The sequence below is a fragment of the Canis lupus genome, chromosome 23, assembly GCF_011100685.1.
Source record: "Canis lupus familiaris isolate Mischka breed German Shepherd chromosome 23, alternate assembly UU_Cfam_GSD_1.0, whole genome shotgun sequence".
Classification (NCBI taxonomy): domain Eukaryota; kingdom Metazoa; phylum Chordata; class Mammalia; order Carnivora; family Canidae; genus Canis; species Canis lupus.
In genome coordinates this window covers 50675238-50692229 of record NC_049244.1, presented here as the reverse complement: position 1 = coordinate 50692229, position 16992 = coordinate 50675238, and the positions used below count along the sequence as shown (strand labels likewise).

At 48.2% G+C, this 16992-nt stretch overlaps 1 protein-coding gene and 1 long non-coding RNA gene across 5 annotated transcripts in view; one reads left to right on the top strand and one right to left on the bottom strand.

The window, feature by feature from the left end:
• Positions 1–1698: 1698 nt before the first annotated feature.
• KCNAB1 (potassium voltage-gated channel subfamily A member regulatory beta subunit 1) overlaps positions 1699–16992 on the bottom strand; it is a 359350-nt gene continuing 344056 nt past the window's right edge. For all 4 annotated transcript variants that reach the window (XM_038571281.1, XM_038571284.1, XM_038571282.1 and 1 more), the window contains exons 12-14: positions 10704–10824; positions 6057–6145; positions 1699–3459 (exon numbers count right to left, since the gene is read on the bottom strand). In XM_038571281.1, the coding sequence (XP_038427209.1) occupies positions 3370–3459; positions 6057–6145; positions 10704–10824 (300 nt within the window). In that variant the 3' untranslated portion in view covers positions 1699–3369. The remainder of the gene's footprint in view (positions 3460–6056; positions 6146–10703; positions 10825–16992) is intronic.
• Positions 2427–15989, top strand: LOC119877444. The gene is made up of 3 exons (XR_005377259.1): positions 2427–3486; positions 4010–4123; positions 12914–15989. It is a non-coding gene; the product is annotated as an uncharacterized LOC119877444 (long non-coding RNA).

The window sequence follows — 16992 nt, the reverse complement described above, 5'->3', positions numbered from 1 at the left end:
TTACATTTACAATTTTCATTCAGGATCTACTCTACCAGTAAATTATAGAACTTTTCCCCAGGACTCGCCCCATCCTCAAAGCTATGTGCCACATAGAATTTGTGCTGCATCTGATTTAGTTACTAAAAACCTGCTGCAGAATTTATATCGTAAAAAGACCCCATATCCAACACCAGTAAAGTAAAAAGGGGATTAAAAGCAACTAACCCCCCCCCTTGTGTTAATAAGTAGAGACTTAAAGTGTTGGCTTATTTTACATTTTCCTATTTTTAGTTTATTTTCAACTTCATAAAAATCTTAGATTGAAATTCTTCTTAGCCAGTAAAAATCTACTGGTTGTCCTATTTGGTTAATTATTCTAATTTGGAAACAGTAACTTACAAGGTTTAAAGCTCACTGAAATACGGAGGTTGGAGTCCTACCCAAAATCCTTGTGAAAAGTCTGGTTTGTTAAGTATGATTAAACTTTGCTTTTGAAAATTTGTATTTTCCCTAGACATCTTTATGAGCGCCATGTGAATAAGTACATCATCTTTATTACACTATTTGACATTACCATTTAAATTTCCCACATACGTAGATGTGCATTTTTGTAGTTACTGGGGAACATTTGTGTGGCAGCGACGGGCATGATGTGGCTCTGTTACAGAGCAGCGTGTCCGGCTTCCGCCACCCTCTGCCTGCCGCGTTGTCCTGCCACCCGTGTTCTGGGCTTTCCGTGTGTGCGCTGGTCCCTGCTGCTTCTGGAGACGTAAAGGAGACGTAGACACCGTTTGGGCTCTGGGGCATTATCTCCCACCTCTTTGGACTCCCAGGTAGGATAATTAACTGAAGATTAGGAGGGTTTCTGAGTGGTTGGTTTAGATTTTCATGGATGCATTTAGAGACTAACTTCTCATGGGCTTTCATGAGTTCTCGTGGCATCTGTTTTCTGGCCTTTGCCTCTTAACTGATTCTGAATTTGGATTCTTCCCCCAGCTTTTTTACTGTAAAAAAAATTACCTCCAGAATTCATAAAATTCATCCTTAAAAAAAGCACTGGACTAGAACACTGAAAACTTGGGGTTTAGGCCTGGTTTCCCCTTTGCCAAGGAGTGGTGGCCCCAAAGCTGGCGAAGGTGAAGCTCTGACACCTGATGACAGATGGGACACTACTGATGAGGATGAAGCTAGTTCTTAGAGCGGGAAGCCAGGCGCACAAGCGTCTAAGATGTCCGTATGTGGATGGCTGCTCCCCCGGTTACCCTTCGGAAGGGTATGCTCCCTGCTAAGAAATTCTTTCCAGCAAAGAAAATGGGAGTAGGTGGAAACTTTTCTTAAGGATGTAACGGACGTTTCTAATCTAGTATGTTTACTATGGCAGATGATTTGTCTGCTAAAAAAACAAGTTGTTCCCATGGGTAAGCAATGATGTTTGTCATTTGGCCTTAATCTGCAGGTGTTCTTAAAGGTTTCTGAAACCCTTTGGCCTCAGTGTAGTGTATTTTTAAAACCCAGTGAGAGAGGATATCTTTAGCAGTTAATAATTTTCTTCATTAATAAGAGGAGAAAAAAGTTTGGTCACTGAAATCTTTTGATAGGTTTCATTCAATGCTGCTTACTTGCCAAAATAATTTTTATTCAAATGATTCTTCCTGCCTATTTCATGGAGGTGTATATATATATATTCCTTTATAATGAAAGATCAGATAACTCAGATTAAATGCACAAAATGCTTTTATTACTCTAAGCAAGTAAGTTAAATTGCAGTTCCAATTAGACAACTTGAGCTCATTTATGCAGACAGCGGTTCACTGGCTTAATACAATGAACAACTGAAGGATGATCCATCATTAATCTGGTACTACTGGGCAAAAAAACCAACTGTTTTCTTATTAAAATACAGGTAGTAGTAACAAAAAAAAATGTATTGGTGTTTCACATTAACACTTTAAGATTTAGAATTTAAGTCATGAAATACGTATTTGGAAATGGTGACAGAAAGTAGCATTTTAAGCCGATAGTCTATTCTTTACATCTCAGAGTGGCTTCCCTATGGGGTACTGCTAGCCAGAAAATCAGAATCTTGTACATGCTCAGGTATCCAAATAGAGACATAGCCCCCCCCCCCCCCCCCCCCCCCCCGGAGTTTTCCCTCCTTACAGGTACACACAAGATATTCTCAGGTTTTTTTCAAGTGGAATATTCATGAGGGTAGGTAACGAGTTAGCCCTCAGCTTCTGTGTGCAAGGAGGCTAGGCCCCTCCCATCCATGCAGAGAACTTTCATGCATTAGTTTAGTGCATATAATGTGGTTATAAAATCAGGAAATTTTCTAACATTTGCTTTTTACTAGGCAGGTTCATTCACCCAGCATATGCTGAGCAGTGACAGCATTTTTCACGAAGTCCGTGATTCCCTTTCATGTTAACTCCTCAAAAACCAGTGTTCTATTATAAAGTCCCAGTGCTAATTAAACAGCAAACATTTGCCTTTGTGGGTATTTTACAGGTTTACTTACAAAACTGAGCATGTGTCTATTTATTTTTAAAGCTCAAATATTTAAACTTGCAGAAGCTGTGCCTACAAGCAGTCCAAAGTATAAAGCAGGTTTTAATAAAATGTAGTCAAAAGTGAACACTTCAATTGCAGATATATTACATTTTGTTCAAGGCTAAGCTTCCATAGCAGTGTAATCCTCCCTTTTCTAAATTAGGCATATAATGTGTCAAGGTAAAGACGTGGTGTTCGTCCTTTCACCATCCTTTCACCACCTTTACGTGTGAATGGACATGATGCTAATAGGATCCTAATAGATACTTCGGGTAAATTACAATACAGGGCATTCTTCGGGCCAAACAACAGTGAATATTTTTAAAAGGTAATGAAAGCATACCTTGGAATTTTATTTTTGTTGAAGGACAAGGGAAACAACTCTTTACTGTAGAAATAGAAAAAAAAATGTGAAGTTGTTTCTGCTTATTCTCCCAAGTAAGACTTCTGAGTGAACGTAGCCTACTCTTTTCTGATGCAGCCCACGTTGCATCTGCGGATTTTATGCATTTGAAAAAATATATCTGTACAGCCTTCAAGTTACTAAGTGCCTGAAGGTGACAGGCCTCCCCCTCGCATACTCTCTGTGGCGTAAGCATGAGGTGCAACACTAGGTGACTCCAGTCCAAGATAAGAAAATAGAATGGATTTTCTTGGTTGTGAGTTTTCAGATGTGCTCGTAACTCGGGTGCACAGTGGTAGCGACAGCAGGTACCTCAGGATCCGGGAATACTAGAGGTTGAGCAGCAGGCTGCTAAGTGACTCAAGGCCGGCTAGTGACACCGTTCTGTACGGACAGACCGCGGTTTACCCATGCAGGTCCCACGACTCATGCACTTAGGATCGGTAGTCCTTTTTGCCGTAGGGCTTGTTTCGCAATATGTTATCAATTTCATTTACCACGTGTGATGTCATCTTTGGGAGAACCTGAGCAGGAGAAGGACGAAGGGAAAGGTTAGTACCTGATCGTTTGTTCCTTGTGCTTAGGGCGGAGCGAAGCCGTCTGGACCTGTGCACCGCAGCCCCAGGGAAGCCCCCCCTCCCGCCCGCGAGCTCCTTGAGCTCAGGGACCTTGTTTTCTCCACTGCGCCCCTGCGCGGAGAGGGCTTGGCTTGGCTCACAGTTGCTGCTTCTAAGTATTGCGTAGCCGCGTAAAGGCGGACCGTGGAAGTGCGGGCTCCGGGAAATAGGAGCCCCGGGATTTCAGATTTTCTAATGGCCACATCACAGGGGAGAGAAACAGGAAATCAGTGTCTTTAAAACCTCCATTTTAGGGCAGCCCGGGGGGCTCAGCGGTCTAGCGCCGCCCTCAGCCCAGGGCCTGATCCTGGAGACCCGGGATCGAGTCCCGCGACGGGCTCCCAGCGTGGAGCCTGCTCCTCCCTCAGCATGTGTCTCTGCCCCTCTCTCTCTCATGAATAGTCTTTAAAACAAAAAGCCCTTCATTTTATCTAAAACCTTTCGATGTGTCTTACAGAAAACTAAGATGCTCTACGTCTTTTTTAAATACGAAGTCTTTCAGAGCCAGTACGCCTCCCCCTTGCGGCGTCGCCCTCCTGACAAGCTGCTCTGCACCGAGAGGCCATTTCCGGTGAGAGGCCCGGGTGGGGGCCGCTCGGCTCCGGGGACCAGGGAGGGAGGAGGCGCTGCGCCCGTGGCCACATCCCGGGAAGGGGCAGTTGGGGTGACAGCACGGAAGGCCGCCGGGGCCGCCGTGTGGAGCGTGTGGAGCCCGGATGCCGCCCGGGACTTGTGCGCTGGGCGTGACCCGGTCAGACACCCCGAGGTAGCCCGGGGCTGAGCTGGAGGAGGTGGAAAGGGGCAGCGGCCTTAGAGACCCTGCTGCCGGCGCAGCTGGTGCAGGCGGGAGCGCGGCGGTGACCCGGCCGGAGGGAGCTCGGGGATCAAGGGCACAGGCTACACCCCTGGACGGGGACGGCTGGCTTGTTCGCGGGTAGACTGACCCCGGGTCAGACCGTGGCCGACCCCGTCAGGCGGCGGTTCCGGCCCCCCCGCTGCGGTCGTCGAGGGAGGAGGCCGGGGTGACGCCGGGTGACCCGACTCCGCGGCAGGCCTGCCCCCCGGAGCCTCGAGGCCCCGAGGCCTACCCGTGCCTACCGCCTTCCTCTCCGCACCAAGGGGAACATCTGTCCCCCCGGCTGCGGAGCCTCGGGGAGCTGACGCCGGCGTGAGGCCGCCCCACCGGGCCCCCACGTCGGCCAAGTGGAGCTGCGGGTCAGCCCGCCAGGAGGGAAAACTCTTCCTTCAGGACGCCGAAGTGAATTTCCGAGTTTGACATTAAAAAAAGAAACCGTAAAACTACTTGAATAAAACATGAAAAATGTATATATAGCGTCGTCAGAGCTGGATTTTCAAGCAGCCCCGCACCCAGAGTTCCCTGTGAAGCCGCCAGTTCCTTACTGTTGGCGCCTGTTGTCAAACACTTTCCTCCACCGCAGATCCACAAACAGCCCACAGGCCCGGGCCGGGCGGACGCGCAGCTGGGGGCCTCGGGGGGGCTGCTCGCGGCGGTGGCGCCCGTCCCCCCACGGAGGCCGGCCCACGCCCGGAGCCCCGCCAGCAGCACGTCCGCCCCAGGCCCCCGCGGTGTCCCCCGGGCCCGCAGGGCTCCCGCTCGGGCCTCAGGACGCGCAGCCCGGGCCTGGCGCAGAGACGCGGCGCACGTAGGCCCGCCCGTTGCTCGGGGTCTCCCGGGGTCTCGCGGGGTCTCCCGGCCTCTGGCTACCGAGCGGCCGCGCGGTTCGAACCGCCGTCCTGTCGGTCACGTCTCTGCCCCGCGAGCGTGAGTGGCCACCGCGCGGCTGCCCGGCGTCCGGCACGCGGCGGGCTCGCAGGGGCCTGGGTGACCCGCGCCTGCCCGCGCCTGCCCACGCCCCGGCCCCGGCCCCGGCCCCGGCCCCGGCCCCGGCCCAGCGCGCCCCTCGCCGCCTGCTCGGGAACTTCAGGAGCTGAAGCGGCGGCACCTTCGGCTGCGGGGCGCCTGCTGCCCCGGGTCGCGGCGGCCGTTCCTCCCCCGCCCCTCCCACGGCCCAGCCAGGACGCGGGTGGTTCTGCCCCGGGGCGGGGGGCAGGGCTTGCCCAGGGCACGCGGGCACGCGGGCGGGAGACCCACTTCGGCAGCTGTGGCCGCGGCGAGAGCAGGGAGCGGGCGGGGGAGGTCACGGCGGCCACTGCCCCCCCCGCCCCCCCGTTCCCACCCGCCGGGGCAGGAGTGGGGTGGCTGGTTCTGAACCGGCTGCAAGACGGAAGATGTCCCGGAGCCCCCAACAATTCTGAGCCCGTTTCCTCTTTAAAATGTGGGCAACATTCCCTGCACAGGTCTTCGACGTCGCCTGGGGGGCCGCGGGGGCCGCCGGGAACTGGCGGAGCGGTGGGGACACTCGGGGAGCCCCCGGGCGGCGGGCAGTCCCCTGGGCCACCCCCCCCCCCCCCCCCCCCCCCCCCCCACCCCCGGGAACGGGCGGCCTCGGGGCGGGCGGCGCTGGCCGGGCCGCGGTACTTGCCTGGATGGCGCCGAGGTTCTCCACGAGCTGCTCGGGCGTGGAGGAGCCCAGGAGCACGGAGCTCACGCCCTCGTTCCTCAGGCACCACGCTGCGAAGGAAGGACACGGCGTCAGGCGGCCCAGGCCCCTCCCGCCGCCCGCACGCCCGAACTCCGCGAGCTCCTGCAGGAGGAGGGGCGGGAGCTGCCCCGCGGCTGGGCCGTCCCAGGCACACTCCGCCCCGCCCCCGCCCGGTTACACACGGGCCTGCAGACCGCGGGGCTCGTTCCTTCGCCTCCACCCACCGAGCGACGCAGGCTTCCCCTCCCGGCCGGTCCTCCCCGGCCTTCGCCCCCTCCCGCCTCGGCGACCTCCAGCCCGCGGAGAATTGAGCCCCTCAGGCCAGGCGGGCGAGCGGCAGGCGCGGCCCAGGGGCGGGAGATGAGGTGCGAGCGAGGCCAAAGCCTACCCTGGGTCCCACTTCGTCGCCTTCCGGACTGGGCTCCTCCATCGTTTCTTGCTTTGCTGAATCTTAAGTTCCTTACAGCTTTCTTCCTCTTTATCAGATTTGCCCCATTCTGGCTCCTCCGACCCTTCACGTTCGTCCAGCTACTGCCCCAACTTTGTCCCGTCCTGAACTTCTCAAAGGCTGGGTTAGACTCCCCGGGGTCGGTCCCCCTTGTCCCCTTCCTACCGTGTCAGAAGCCGCCTGCAACTAGAGGTTTCTGGGGAGGCCTGGATGCAGCACCTGCCGGACTCGCTGCGGCGCCCCACAGGCCCTGCTGGCTCTTGCTGCCTAACGCCCAAGCCCGCCTGCCCGGCGATCCCAGCCTCATTTAGTGGCACCACCAAGCACCTTGGCCTCCTGATCCCCAAAGCAGGGTGTTACCCTTAGGAACTGCCCTTTCGAGCCTGCGTTCCCTTTTAATTGCCACGTCTGCTAGATTACTCCTCCCCAATATTCCTCTAATCCAGAAGCTCGCGTGGTGGCAATGCCTCAGCCACCCGCAGGCCTTGTGGAACGGTCACTGGGTGCCACCTTTGGGTTTCCGACTCAGAAGGGCTGGACTGGGGCCTGGGGATCTGCATTTCTGATAAGCTTCCAGGGACCATGCTTTTTCTAAAAACAACTTTGTTGAGGTAAAATTTCCCCATTTAAGGTTTATCATTCAATAATTTTTTAAGTATCAAATATGCAACATATGATATGATATGCAACCATCACCATTTATAGTTAGTCCCATTTCAACCCCAAGTCCAGGAAACCACTAATCTACTTTGTACCCCTATAAATTTTATTCTGGACACAATTTGAATGGAATCCTAGCTAAAATACGGATCTTTTTTGTCTGACTTCTTTCAGCATCTTTGCAAGGTTTACCACATTATTAGCATTTATTAGTAAATACTTCCCTTTTCACCAAATGGCATTCCATCATGTGGAGGTGGGACCACACTGAGAATGACTGCTCTGGTTTCACTGCCCACCGTCCTCATGCCCCTCACTGTCCCTCTCCTGCCCAGCTGGTCTGCCCCCCACCCCTGCCCTCCACTTCACAGGATTTTCCCTCCTTTTCCCCCATAATTGTCATACATTGAGCATACATACATACAATCTTTCCAGATACAAATCCGATCATGCACATCTGCTTAAAAGGTCTTCAACATGTGCCTGACACAGTCGTTGTCTTGGAAGACGAAGCTCTCACTCCTCACCCTGGCAAACTTGCTGGGCAGCCGGTCCCTCCAGCTGTGTGGCTTCTCACTCCCTGCCTTGAACTTGGGCTTCAGCAGCACTCAACTGTCTCCGGTAAATCCTTTCCGTCCCCAAACCTCATGCTGTTTTTCTCCTCCTCAAGCCCTCGGCCCAAGTGTGCCCTTGGCCTGGAATGTCCTTCTGCCTCACTAATACCTGCTCGCTCATCAGTTGAGATTCCTCATGGGCACTGCCTCTTCCCAAAGCCCTTCCCTAAATCCCAGGCTGGGTTGGGAACCTCTACATTTTGCTTAACTTCCAGAACCTCTGTGCCCTTCTCAATTATTTTATTACAACACTGCATTAAAGTTACCTACTTTATTTTCTTGATTTGCCCACCAGGCTGTGAGATACATTGTTTGCACATGGATGCTCAGCACCCAGTCCAGCACCTGCACATAGTAGGCGCTTAGTACGTGTTTGCTGAATAAATACAGGTGTGAATGGCTGGTGGGTGTCCCCAAGCATTACTTCTGCCCCCATCTGCTCAGACCCTGCAATAGATACTGTTAGGCTGTTACCATGTTCTGGCTTTTTGAGTCAATCACTAAATCTTTCCACATGGGCAAAATAATACTCTATAAAGGCAAAATGCCCAGTGATCCAGGACTTTTTTTTTTTTTTTTTTTTTTATTCCTGGCTGCATTATTTCCTGCTTTGCACTTGGAGAACTCTTGGCTCTGGTATTAAGTTCTGAGGTCAAAGCAGGGCACTCCGAAAATCATTGCCCATAAACTACCTGATGTCAGCAACAGCCGGTTTTACCCATGGGCTGCAGGACATGGGGGACCCACCGGACAGAGCTGGCCAGTGTGACAGAGAATACATACAGATGATCGTCGCTTCTAACGCCGTGTTACCAGCAGTCCTGTCCAGGACGCCTATGAGCCGAGTGTGAATGCTGGCCCCCGTGCAGGTGTGCAGCATGGGAGCCAGCCTACAGCTGGGTTCAAGTGGTTTGTTTCCTGACAAAGGATGCCCTCTCCCCCTACACCCTGCTAGCAGATCAAAGGTAATATGCCTGGAAATAATTTCCCTCTTGGTTTGAGAGTTCTGCGCTTAAAAGCAAAACTACTTGTTTATAAAGAAAAAAAGACAGGCAAGCAAGACAACTGGAGGCAGAGAGGAAGGAAAGGGAGGATCGAAGCAACTGTAACTTAAACTCCAACTGTAACGAGGGTCTTTCATGTATATCTAACATCCAGTGAAAGTTTAAATCTGGTCAAGATTTCCTCTTTAGAAAGACAATGTTCTCTTCCAGAGCTAAATTCAAAACTCACTGTCACGTTACCACCTAAAACCATATTTACGACCGACTGTATTTCAAGAATAGGTGTTTCTCTGCCCGTCATTCTGACTACACGCCATGGCTAGGAATGGAGTTGTAGGTCTGAGCATTTTTTTGCAAAAATATCATCATTATCATCACCATTTATTGAGCATCTACTCTTTGCCATATATATATGGCATATTTATATACATATATATATATAAATAATTTCCCTTTACCCAACAAATTCATAAGATCTGTGTTATATGCACTTTATAGATAAGAAAATTGATAGGTTAAATGATTTGCTTATGGCCAAATGGCCAGTACTTTTTACTCTGCTTGTTAAAGCTCTAGGGATGCTAATAATCACATCATTCTTTGACTTTTCATTTTTTGAAAGAAAGGACGAAAGCAAGTCCTGTATATGTACCTTCTCCCCACATTCTCCCCAACTGCCTCCCGTTTCTGGCTGTCTCTAGCTGCAGCCATTCCTTGCCTTCCAGCCACAGAAGAATCCCACATCTAACAAATATTCTGTTACATTTTTTATTTTCATAGAACTTGAGCTTTTTATCTCCTTACTTCACATTGTATTGGATTAGTCTCAGTTCCTGCTGTTTCTTAATCCTTGGGGATTTTTTTCTAGAATCTATGCCCATTTTATTCTTTTCTCATAGCTACCCCAAGGATTTTTTTTTTTTTTTTTCTCCTTCAGTTTCTTCATTGGTAAGGTGGAGATAATGACTGCAAATTTTTCCTTAACATCTGTAAGGTAGGGCGAGTGATAGCACCTCAAGGGACTGGTTTGATGATTAAGGAGACAAGACCTTGAGCAAGGTCTCTAAGCCACGTGTGGCTACTGGAGATGTGAACTGAGATGTGCTGTAGGTATAAAATACATTCTCAATTTTGAAGACTTACTATGAAAAAAAGAATGTAAAGTATCTCGATAACTTTTTAAGTCATTATGTGTTAACTGATGCTGCTTTGACCGTACCGGTTAAATAAAATCCATGATTAAGTTCCCCTATTTTCCTTTTTAATTTTTTAGTTTGGCCACTAGAAAAGTTAAAATTAAACATGTGGTTCACATTATACTCCTATTGGACAGCACTGGCTCATGTGGTTTTCAACCAAGTGAGTGACCCTGACATCCCATCAATTCCAGAGTGATGGAAGAGCATTTTTCATGGCCCCGCAGGGAGTTGCAGGTTGAAGCTGTTCCTCTAGGACAGTTTTCCATGTGGCAGTAGCCTTGGGCCCGGGGCACACCCAGCCCTGCCTCTGGCCTCTCACCAGCCCCCCTTAGCTTCCACAGGGATGGAAAACTGAGTCAGAAGAAATGGATGTCACAGTGGATACACAACTGAGGGGCATTCACCCCTGAAACCATGAGGATGTGTGTGTTTTCACGGACTTGTTCTCATTTAAACAGTGTTACGAGGGACAGAGGCAGGAAGGAAGTGCTTTAGCATGTGGACAATTCTGGGTAACTCTGAAAACTTCGTTTTAGATAGTGTTAACCAGGAGCTTATGCTTTAGAGATCAGTCTGCCCTTAGACCAGATACTTTTATCATGATAGGGATGTGAAAACTCTTCCCTGTGACCTAGCAGAGCCTCCCCTCCCGGTCACCTTACCAACAGCTAGCTGAGGTAGTGTGCATCCCAGACGCTCAGCAATCGGGGCAAGGTCTTTAAGCTTGTTTTGCTGTTTTCGGCCTTCTTCACTTACAATTCTTTCCTTCAGCCACTGATAGCACTAGGGAGAAGAGCATTTAAATGTTAATATCTGGTCAGGGTCTGAGGCAACGATTGTTAAGTCTGTGAAAGAGGAGAATGGTGAATTCCTGAACCTTCTTCCCTAACCTTTATGTCTGGTGGCAACTGGACGCCTATGCTTTTAGGCAAAGAAATGTTCCCCATGCTCTCACTCCTTGTTTACTGGCTCGGGACAGACTGATTTTGACTAATAGTCACCCTTCAAATCCATCCATATGCATGGAAGTTCTTAAAATCCTGACATATAATCAACGATAAGTAGTCTAAGTGGAGGAAAGCCTCTTACTGCAATAGCCCAATTTGAGAATGTAGAAAAAAAACCAAACCACTGACATTTCACCAAGGTCTGTAAGGTTTCCTTTTCATCAAGAAAACTGGATGCCAAGCTTTCTGCTCAGAGAAAGCCATTATCTTACATTCTTTTGTAACTATCCTTCTCCTTGCCTTGTGTTTCCTGCCAGGCTTCTATTCTTACAGCCTGGCATTACTGTGAGGTCTCTCCGCTCCTTCCTAGAAGCAGCCAAGGCATAACTAACAGGTGCCCAAGTACACTTTTAAAATTTTAAAGTGGATAAAGACTATCCCAAATGTGTATTATCTTTTGTGTAGCGACTGAAACTTTAAAAGGTAAGGAAGCCCAGAATCGGAAACTCCTTTATAAAACCTCTGAGACGAGACTGACTCTGATCTGTAGCCCGTAAAGTGAGCTAATTTCCTAAATAGAAGAAAAATCTTTTCAGAGTTCTCAGTGCTTTGCTTTCCAGAAGGTTCTGCTCTTATTAAGAAATGAGGGACAGTAGAATGCTCTTTTTAAAACTAACACTAAGCAACATCCAAAGGTAAAGAATATTTGTAAGAATGTCTGTTTTACTGAAAATACCAGAAACCATCCATTGTGTGGCAATGTGGACTTGATCCGTTGTGTTTGCAAAATGATTGCCACAGACCTTTACCTTCCCAAAGGCAGCAATCATCACAGACATGCCACCCACACGATTTCAATAAGGCTGCTTTTGTTTTTAAGTATTTTTTTCTTCATCCTAAGACAGTATTTCCAAAGAAGAGGGTAACCGCATTATGTTTTATTATGATTTTTGGAATGATTTTGCAGATGTGAAAGAGAAATGGCAAGCTGCCCCCGTTCTGCCTGCTTCCTAGATCTCAAAGGCTTACGGTCTGGGCTGCTTACTTGAGACTTTGCTTAGGGAGCTGGCCAAGAGCTTTCCCAGCCTCAGCTCCCGGAAGCCTCAGCTTCTCCCAGGAGGAGGGGTGGCCTGGAGCGCAGACCCGTGTGCTGGGGCCCAGAGCCCCTGAACTTAACGCTCCCTGTCCGCGGTGGGAAAACATCACCAACCCTCACTTTAGTTTCATAACACCTTTCAGGGAACCAGTCTTTCCTGAGTGTTATTCAAAGGAAAAGAAAAAAAGAAAAGAAAAGGCTGACAACCAATAGCCAAATGATTATTTTTTATTGTAACGAGGAGCGTTCTCAATATTCCCAACACACATAGGGAATGGTGGTGTGACTCATCACTTCTAAACTGCAGTTCTGAGACCTTATCTCGTGGGATGCCTTTGCACTCTTAGGATCGAGCTACAAGATGTGTGTGTGCACGCACGCATTTACACACATGCACACACAAGACGTACTGAGAGGCAGACTTCTAAGAGTAACAAACATCAAACATTCATTTACTGAGTCTCTCTCCCTACACTCAACACTATAAATCTCGTTGCTTTAATCACTGGAACACAAAAGCAGGCTAGGATTTATAAAAAGTAGACGCATGGTATTTATACTGCCTTTCCTCATACCAAAGGAAACAAAAGTGTTTTTGGAAATAAATAGCTTTAACTGCTTTACAAGTGGGGAAATGTTAGCACAGAGAGGAGATGAGGCTTAATTAAAATATAAATATGGAAGTGAACCAGTGTTTTTTGTAAGAGGATTGGTGGTGGGTGTGGTTGTGTGCAACAATAAACCCAGCTTGTTGACTGGGCAGCAATCCATGAATTAAAAGCTGATTTTTTTCTTCCAACCCCCTGTACCGCTTACTCCACTGCTGCAGGGATTTGGTCACATGTCGATCTAACTACATGGAGGAAGGCAGGGATGGGCTTGTTCATCTCAACATCTCCCATCCTGACACAGTGCTTGCCACCGAGCCACAGTGAAGGAGGAATCTAAGCGACCAGGGCTCGCTCGACGGGGTAAAAACAGATCTCTTCAGTATTTCAGATTGAGCACAGATGCCACCTCCTTATTCCAGGACAACTTTGCCGACAGTCCCGTGAGGCTCCACGGTGCTTGTGAATTCCACACTGTTTCTAACAGGTTCGGTTCCCAAGTTACTCCGTGAAGATGGGGACTGTCCCCTTCCCTGTATCCTCAGGATTCAACATAGAGCCCAGCACTGGACTAGATACTCAGGAGATAATCTCCAAGGAAAAGATGAGCTCTTCTGCACAGATTAGCGGGCTATTACTTTTATACCTAAGTCACAAAATTCTCTAAATTTTCTTAAAGCCTATTTCTTTGCCATCTCGCAATGCTGTGACCATTTTACAGGTAATGCCAGGGGTAGGACTGGTCTGTGGGATTGGCCCTGAAACCTCCAGCTGGCCTGTTTGTTAATAATGGATTGAAACTCAGGCTGCAGCTATAAAGCCATGGACAGAGGAAGTCACATTTCATCTCTGGACCTTGTCTTGGAATCGTTTGGCACCTAAGATCACTGACTATTGTAATTTAAACTTCAAAATCTTTGGCTCAAAAGAGCAGCAAAATCTTTGATATTGAAGCTGAAATCTCTAGTAAACAGCTGAAGCTAAAAAAATCTCCTTCTGAAATGACACTGTGATGTGCAAAACTCTAACCTGAACAGCTGGAGTACTCGAACTGCCACTCTTCCCCCACCTTGATTCACCTGAGTTTGCATGTTCCTATTTTCATTTGACAGAGGGGGTACATATTTTATGATTTTTCTATTAGCATTTTGCTAGCAACAGGAAAGACCTGCCCATAAATTTTATTGCACTATTTCTTTCTTTCTTTTTTTTTTCCCCCTAGTTCATTTCTACTTAAAAGCTGCACCCCTGGTCTGTCGATCAGACTTTGTTGATCTTCTGTTATGGCTCATTGCACTCAGTCAACAAACATTCACTGAGTGCCTGTCATGTGCCAGGCTCTGTGATGAATTACCTGAGTTTCAGTGTCTGTTCTAGAGATAATCACAAATCTCTGTCCTGTAACTTGAGAAGTGTTTTGTATTTGGGGTCCCTCCCTCCATGATTGCCGCCTAACGGGAAATGCCCCTAACAGGAGCTGGTCAAAGCGCTTTACATTTTGGGCCACTGTCATTGCTCTAACAAGTTGGTACATGACCCAAGCTTGGCGTCTTCTCTGGACTGGAGTCCTAAAGAAAGCTCTCTATTCTCTCGCATTACGTGTCTTTAAGGATGTAAACCTGCAAACAGCAGTTTTCCCACTCCTGGCCTCACGGAGAAGACCTGTTTGTAGTAGAAGACACCCACATGCAGAGAAAAATAGAGATGGAGAGTCTTGACAACGTACAGGTCTATGGTTGGAGTCAACCCTGAGAGCATCCCCATTCTGTCCTTCGCAGCAAGGGTTCATATGTTCTCCTTCTTCAATTAAATTCATTTGAATTAAATGCTTTTGTTTGCAACTAGAGAGTTCTAAGACTCTGTAAGAAGTGTTAATGGAGGGGCACCTGAGTGGCTCAAGTGGTTGAGCAACTGCCTTCAGCTCAGGGCATGACCCGGGGTCCTGGGATTGAGTCCCCGCATGGAGTCCCCGCATGGAGTCCCCACATCGAGTCCCCACATCGAGTCCCCACATCGAGTCCCCACATCGAGTCCCCGCATCGGGCTCCCTGCATGGAGCCTGCTTCTCCCTCTGCCTGTGTCTCTGCATCTCTCTCTCTCCGTGTCTCTCATGAATAAATAAATAAAATCTTTAAAAAAATAGATTTAAAAAAGGAACTGTTAATGGAATAACAGAGGAAGATGTAAAAATTCAGTTTTATAAAGTGAGGACAGGCTTCACAGAAGTGAAGACAGCCAAGCTTTGTCTTTAGAGATGAGGAGGGTTTCACAGCAAGATGAAAAAAGGGCATTTCTGGGGGGCAAAGGAGAGTACAGTGTATTTGGATGAATAATACAGTGATATAATATAGGGAGAGACAAGAATGGAAAAATGGGCACGACTTAGATCCCAAGGTTATTTCCTTGAATGCTTTTCTGTGGGGTTTGGGTTTTGTCCTATACGGAATGACTGGGAGGGAACAGATTTTAAGCAGGGTTATGATTTGGTCAGATTAGTCTTTAGAAAGATCACTGATCACAGTGATGGGTAGTTGACAAAAGGAAAAAATAAATAAGTGAAGACAGGAAGCTATACTGCAGCAAAATAGGGAAGAAGTGATGGTGGTTGGAACAAAGGCTATGCAGGGGATGGGCCACAGAGTTAGGAAATGGCCTGGAGGAATGGGTGCCCCACTGGACAAGGCTGAGGGAGGAAAGGAGGCAGTCTGACATAACCCTTGGCTTCTGACTGGGATGGCCAGATGGAGGGTGGAGGTACTGCTAACCAAGAGGAAGGGCAGGTTCTAGGGGGTGATGATAGATTCCACTAGGCATGACTAATGCCCATGGGGGATGCCTAACAGACATGTGAAGAAGTAGCAGAGTCTAGCTCAGCAGTGAAGACATAGCCGGTGACAAAAGGTCTGGAGTCACTGTGAGGGCAGTGGGCCAAACGCAGCCTCCCATAAAACCCCCAGGTTGTATTCCTTTCTAAGCGACCCCTGGATAGGTGTTTTTCACACTGTGTTACTTTATTTACCTTTCAAATACAAGTTCAATACTTACAACGGCATGAAACGTCAGTTATCTACTTTATTGGTATAATTTACAATAACTAATGTGAAACACCAGCCATTTATTTCATTTAGAGTGGGAGGAAGTGAAAGCTGCTAACTTATTTATCCACTTGCCTAGTTCTCTTTAATTTTTTAAAATATTTTATTTATTTATTCATGAGAGACCCGGAGAGAGAGGCAGAGACACAAGCAGAGGGAGAAGCAGGCCCCATGCAGGGGAGCCCGACATGGGACTCGATCCCGGGATCCCAGGTCACACCCTAAGCTGAAGGCAGATGCTCAACTGCTGAGCCGCCCAGGTGGCCCTCTATCTTTAAATTTTTTTTTCTTCAGTTACTAAGTTACTTTTAATTTTTTTAAACCAATTTTATTTTATTTTTCTTTTTAAGTAGGCTCCATGCCCAGTGTGGCGCCGGAACTCACGTCCTTGAGACCAAGAGCCGCATGCTCTACCTCCTGAGCCAGCCGGGTGCCCTGCGAGTGGCATTGCTAAGGGCACGGATATTCGTATAGAAAACACTCAGGCTAATGACTGAGGAAGCCCTGAGAGTCCGGGGAGCTCTAGGGACCTGCTTCGTGATCAGATAGAGGCCTTTCAGCTGTCGAGAGTTCTTCATGTTTATTGTTAAGGATGTTTCAGTAGATGTTAACTTTATCAAAGTCAACAATAGAAATATTTTTCTGAGTTGCTTTTTGGATTTAGCCACCTTCAGTCTTTCGTATCTATTTTTTATTATTTTTTACTTTCTCTTTTTGTTAATGCATCTGTGAAAGGTTTTTGTTTTTAAGCTGTTGTAAACTTTTTCCAAACAATGATGGAGGTCAGTCTTACACCCCCAAAAAAGTACAGCTACTTCTTCCTCCATTAAAAACCTAGATTTGCAGGGAAACAAAAAGGTTTTTGAGAGAGATACACTGAGAGCCAGGAAACCTGGGTTCTACTATAAACTCTATTATGAGTTGACGCTCTTGGATTGTTATCTGACCTCTTTATGCTCGGTTTCCACAACTGGAAAGGTTTACCCTCTTACAAGGATAGTCTGAGAACCAGTATATGTGGAAGTACTTCAGGTTTTTAAAAATGTCTCTGAAGGGGCACCTGGGTGACAGGTTAAGCATCTGCCTTCGGCTTAGGTCATGATCCTGGGGTCCTAGGATGGAGCCCCGAATCTGGCTCCCTGCTCAGCGGGGAGTCTGCTTCTCCCTCTGCCTTTGTGTGCTCTCTCTCAAATAAATCGTAAAAA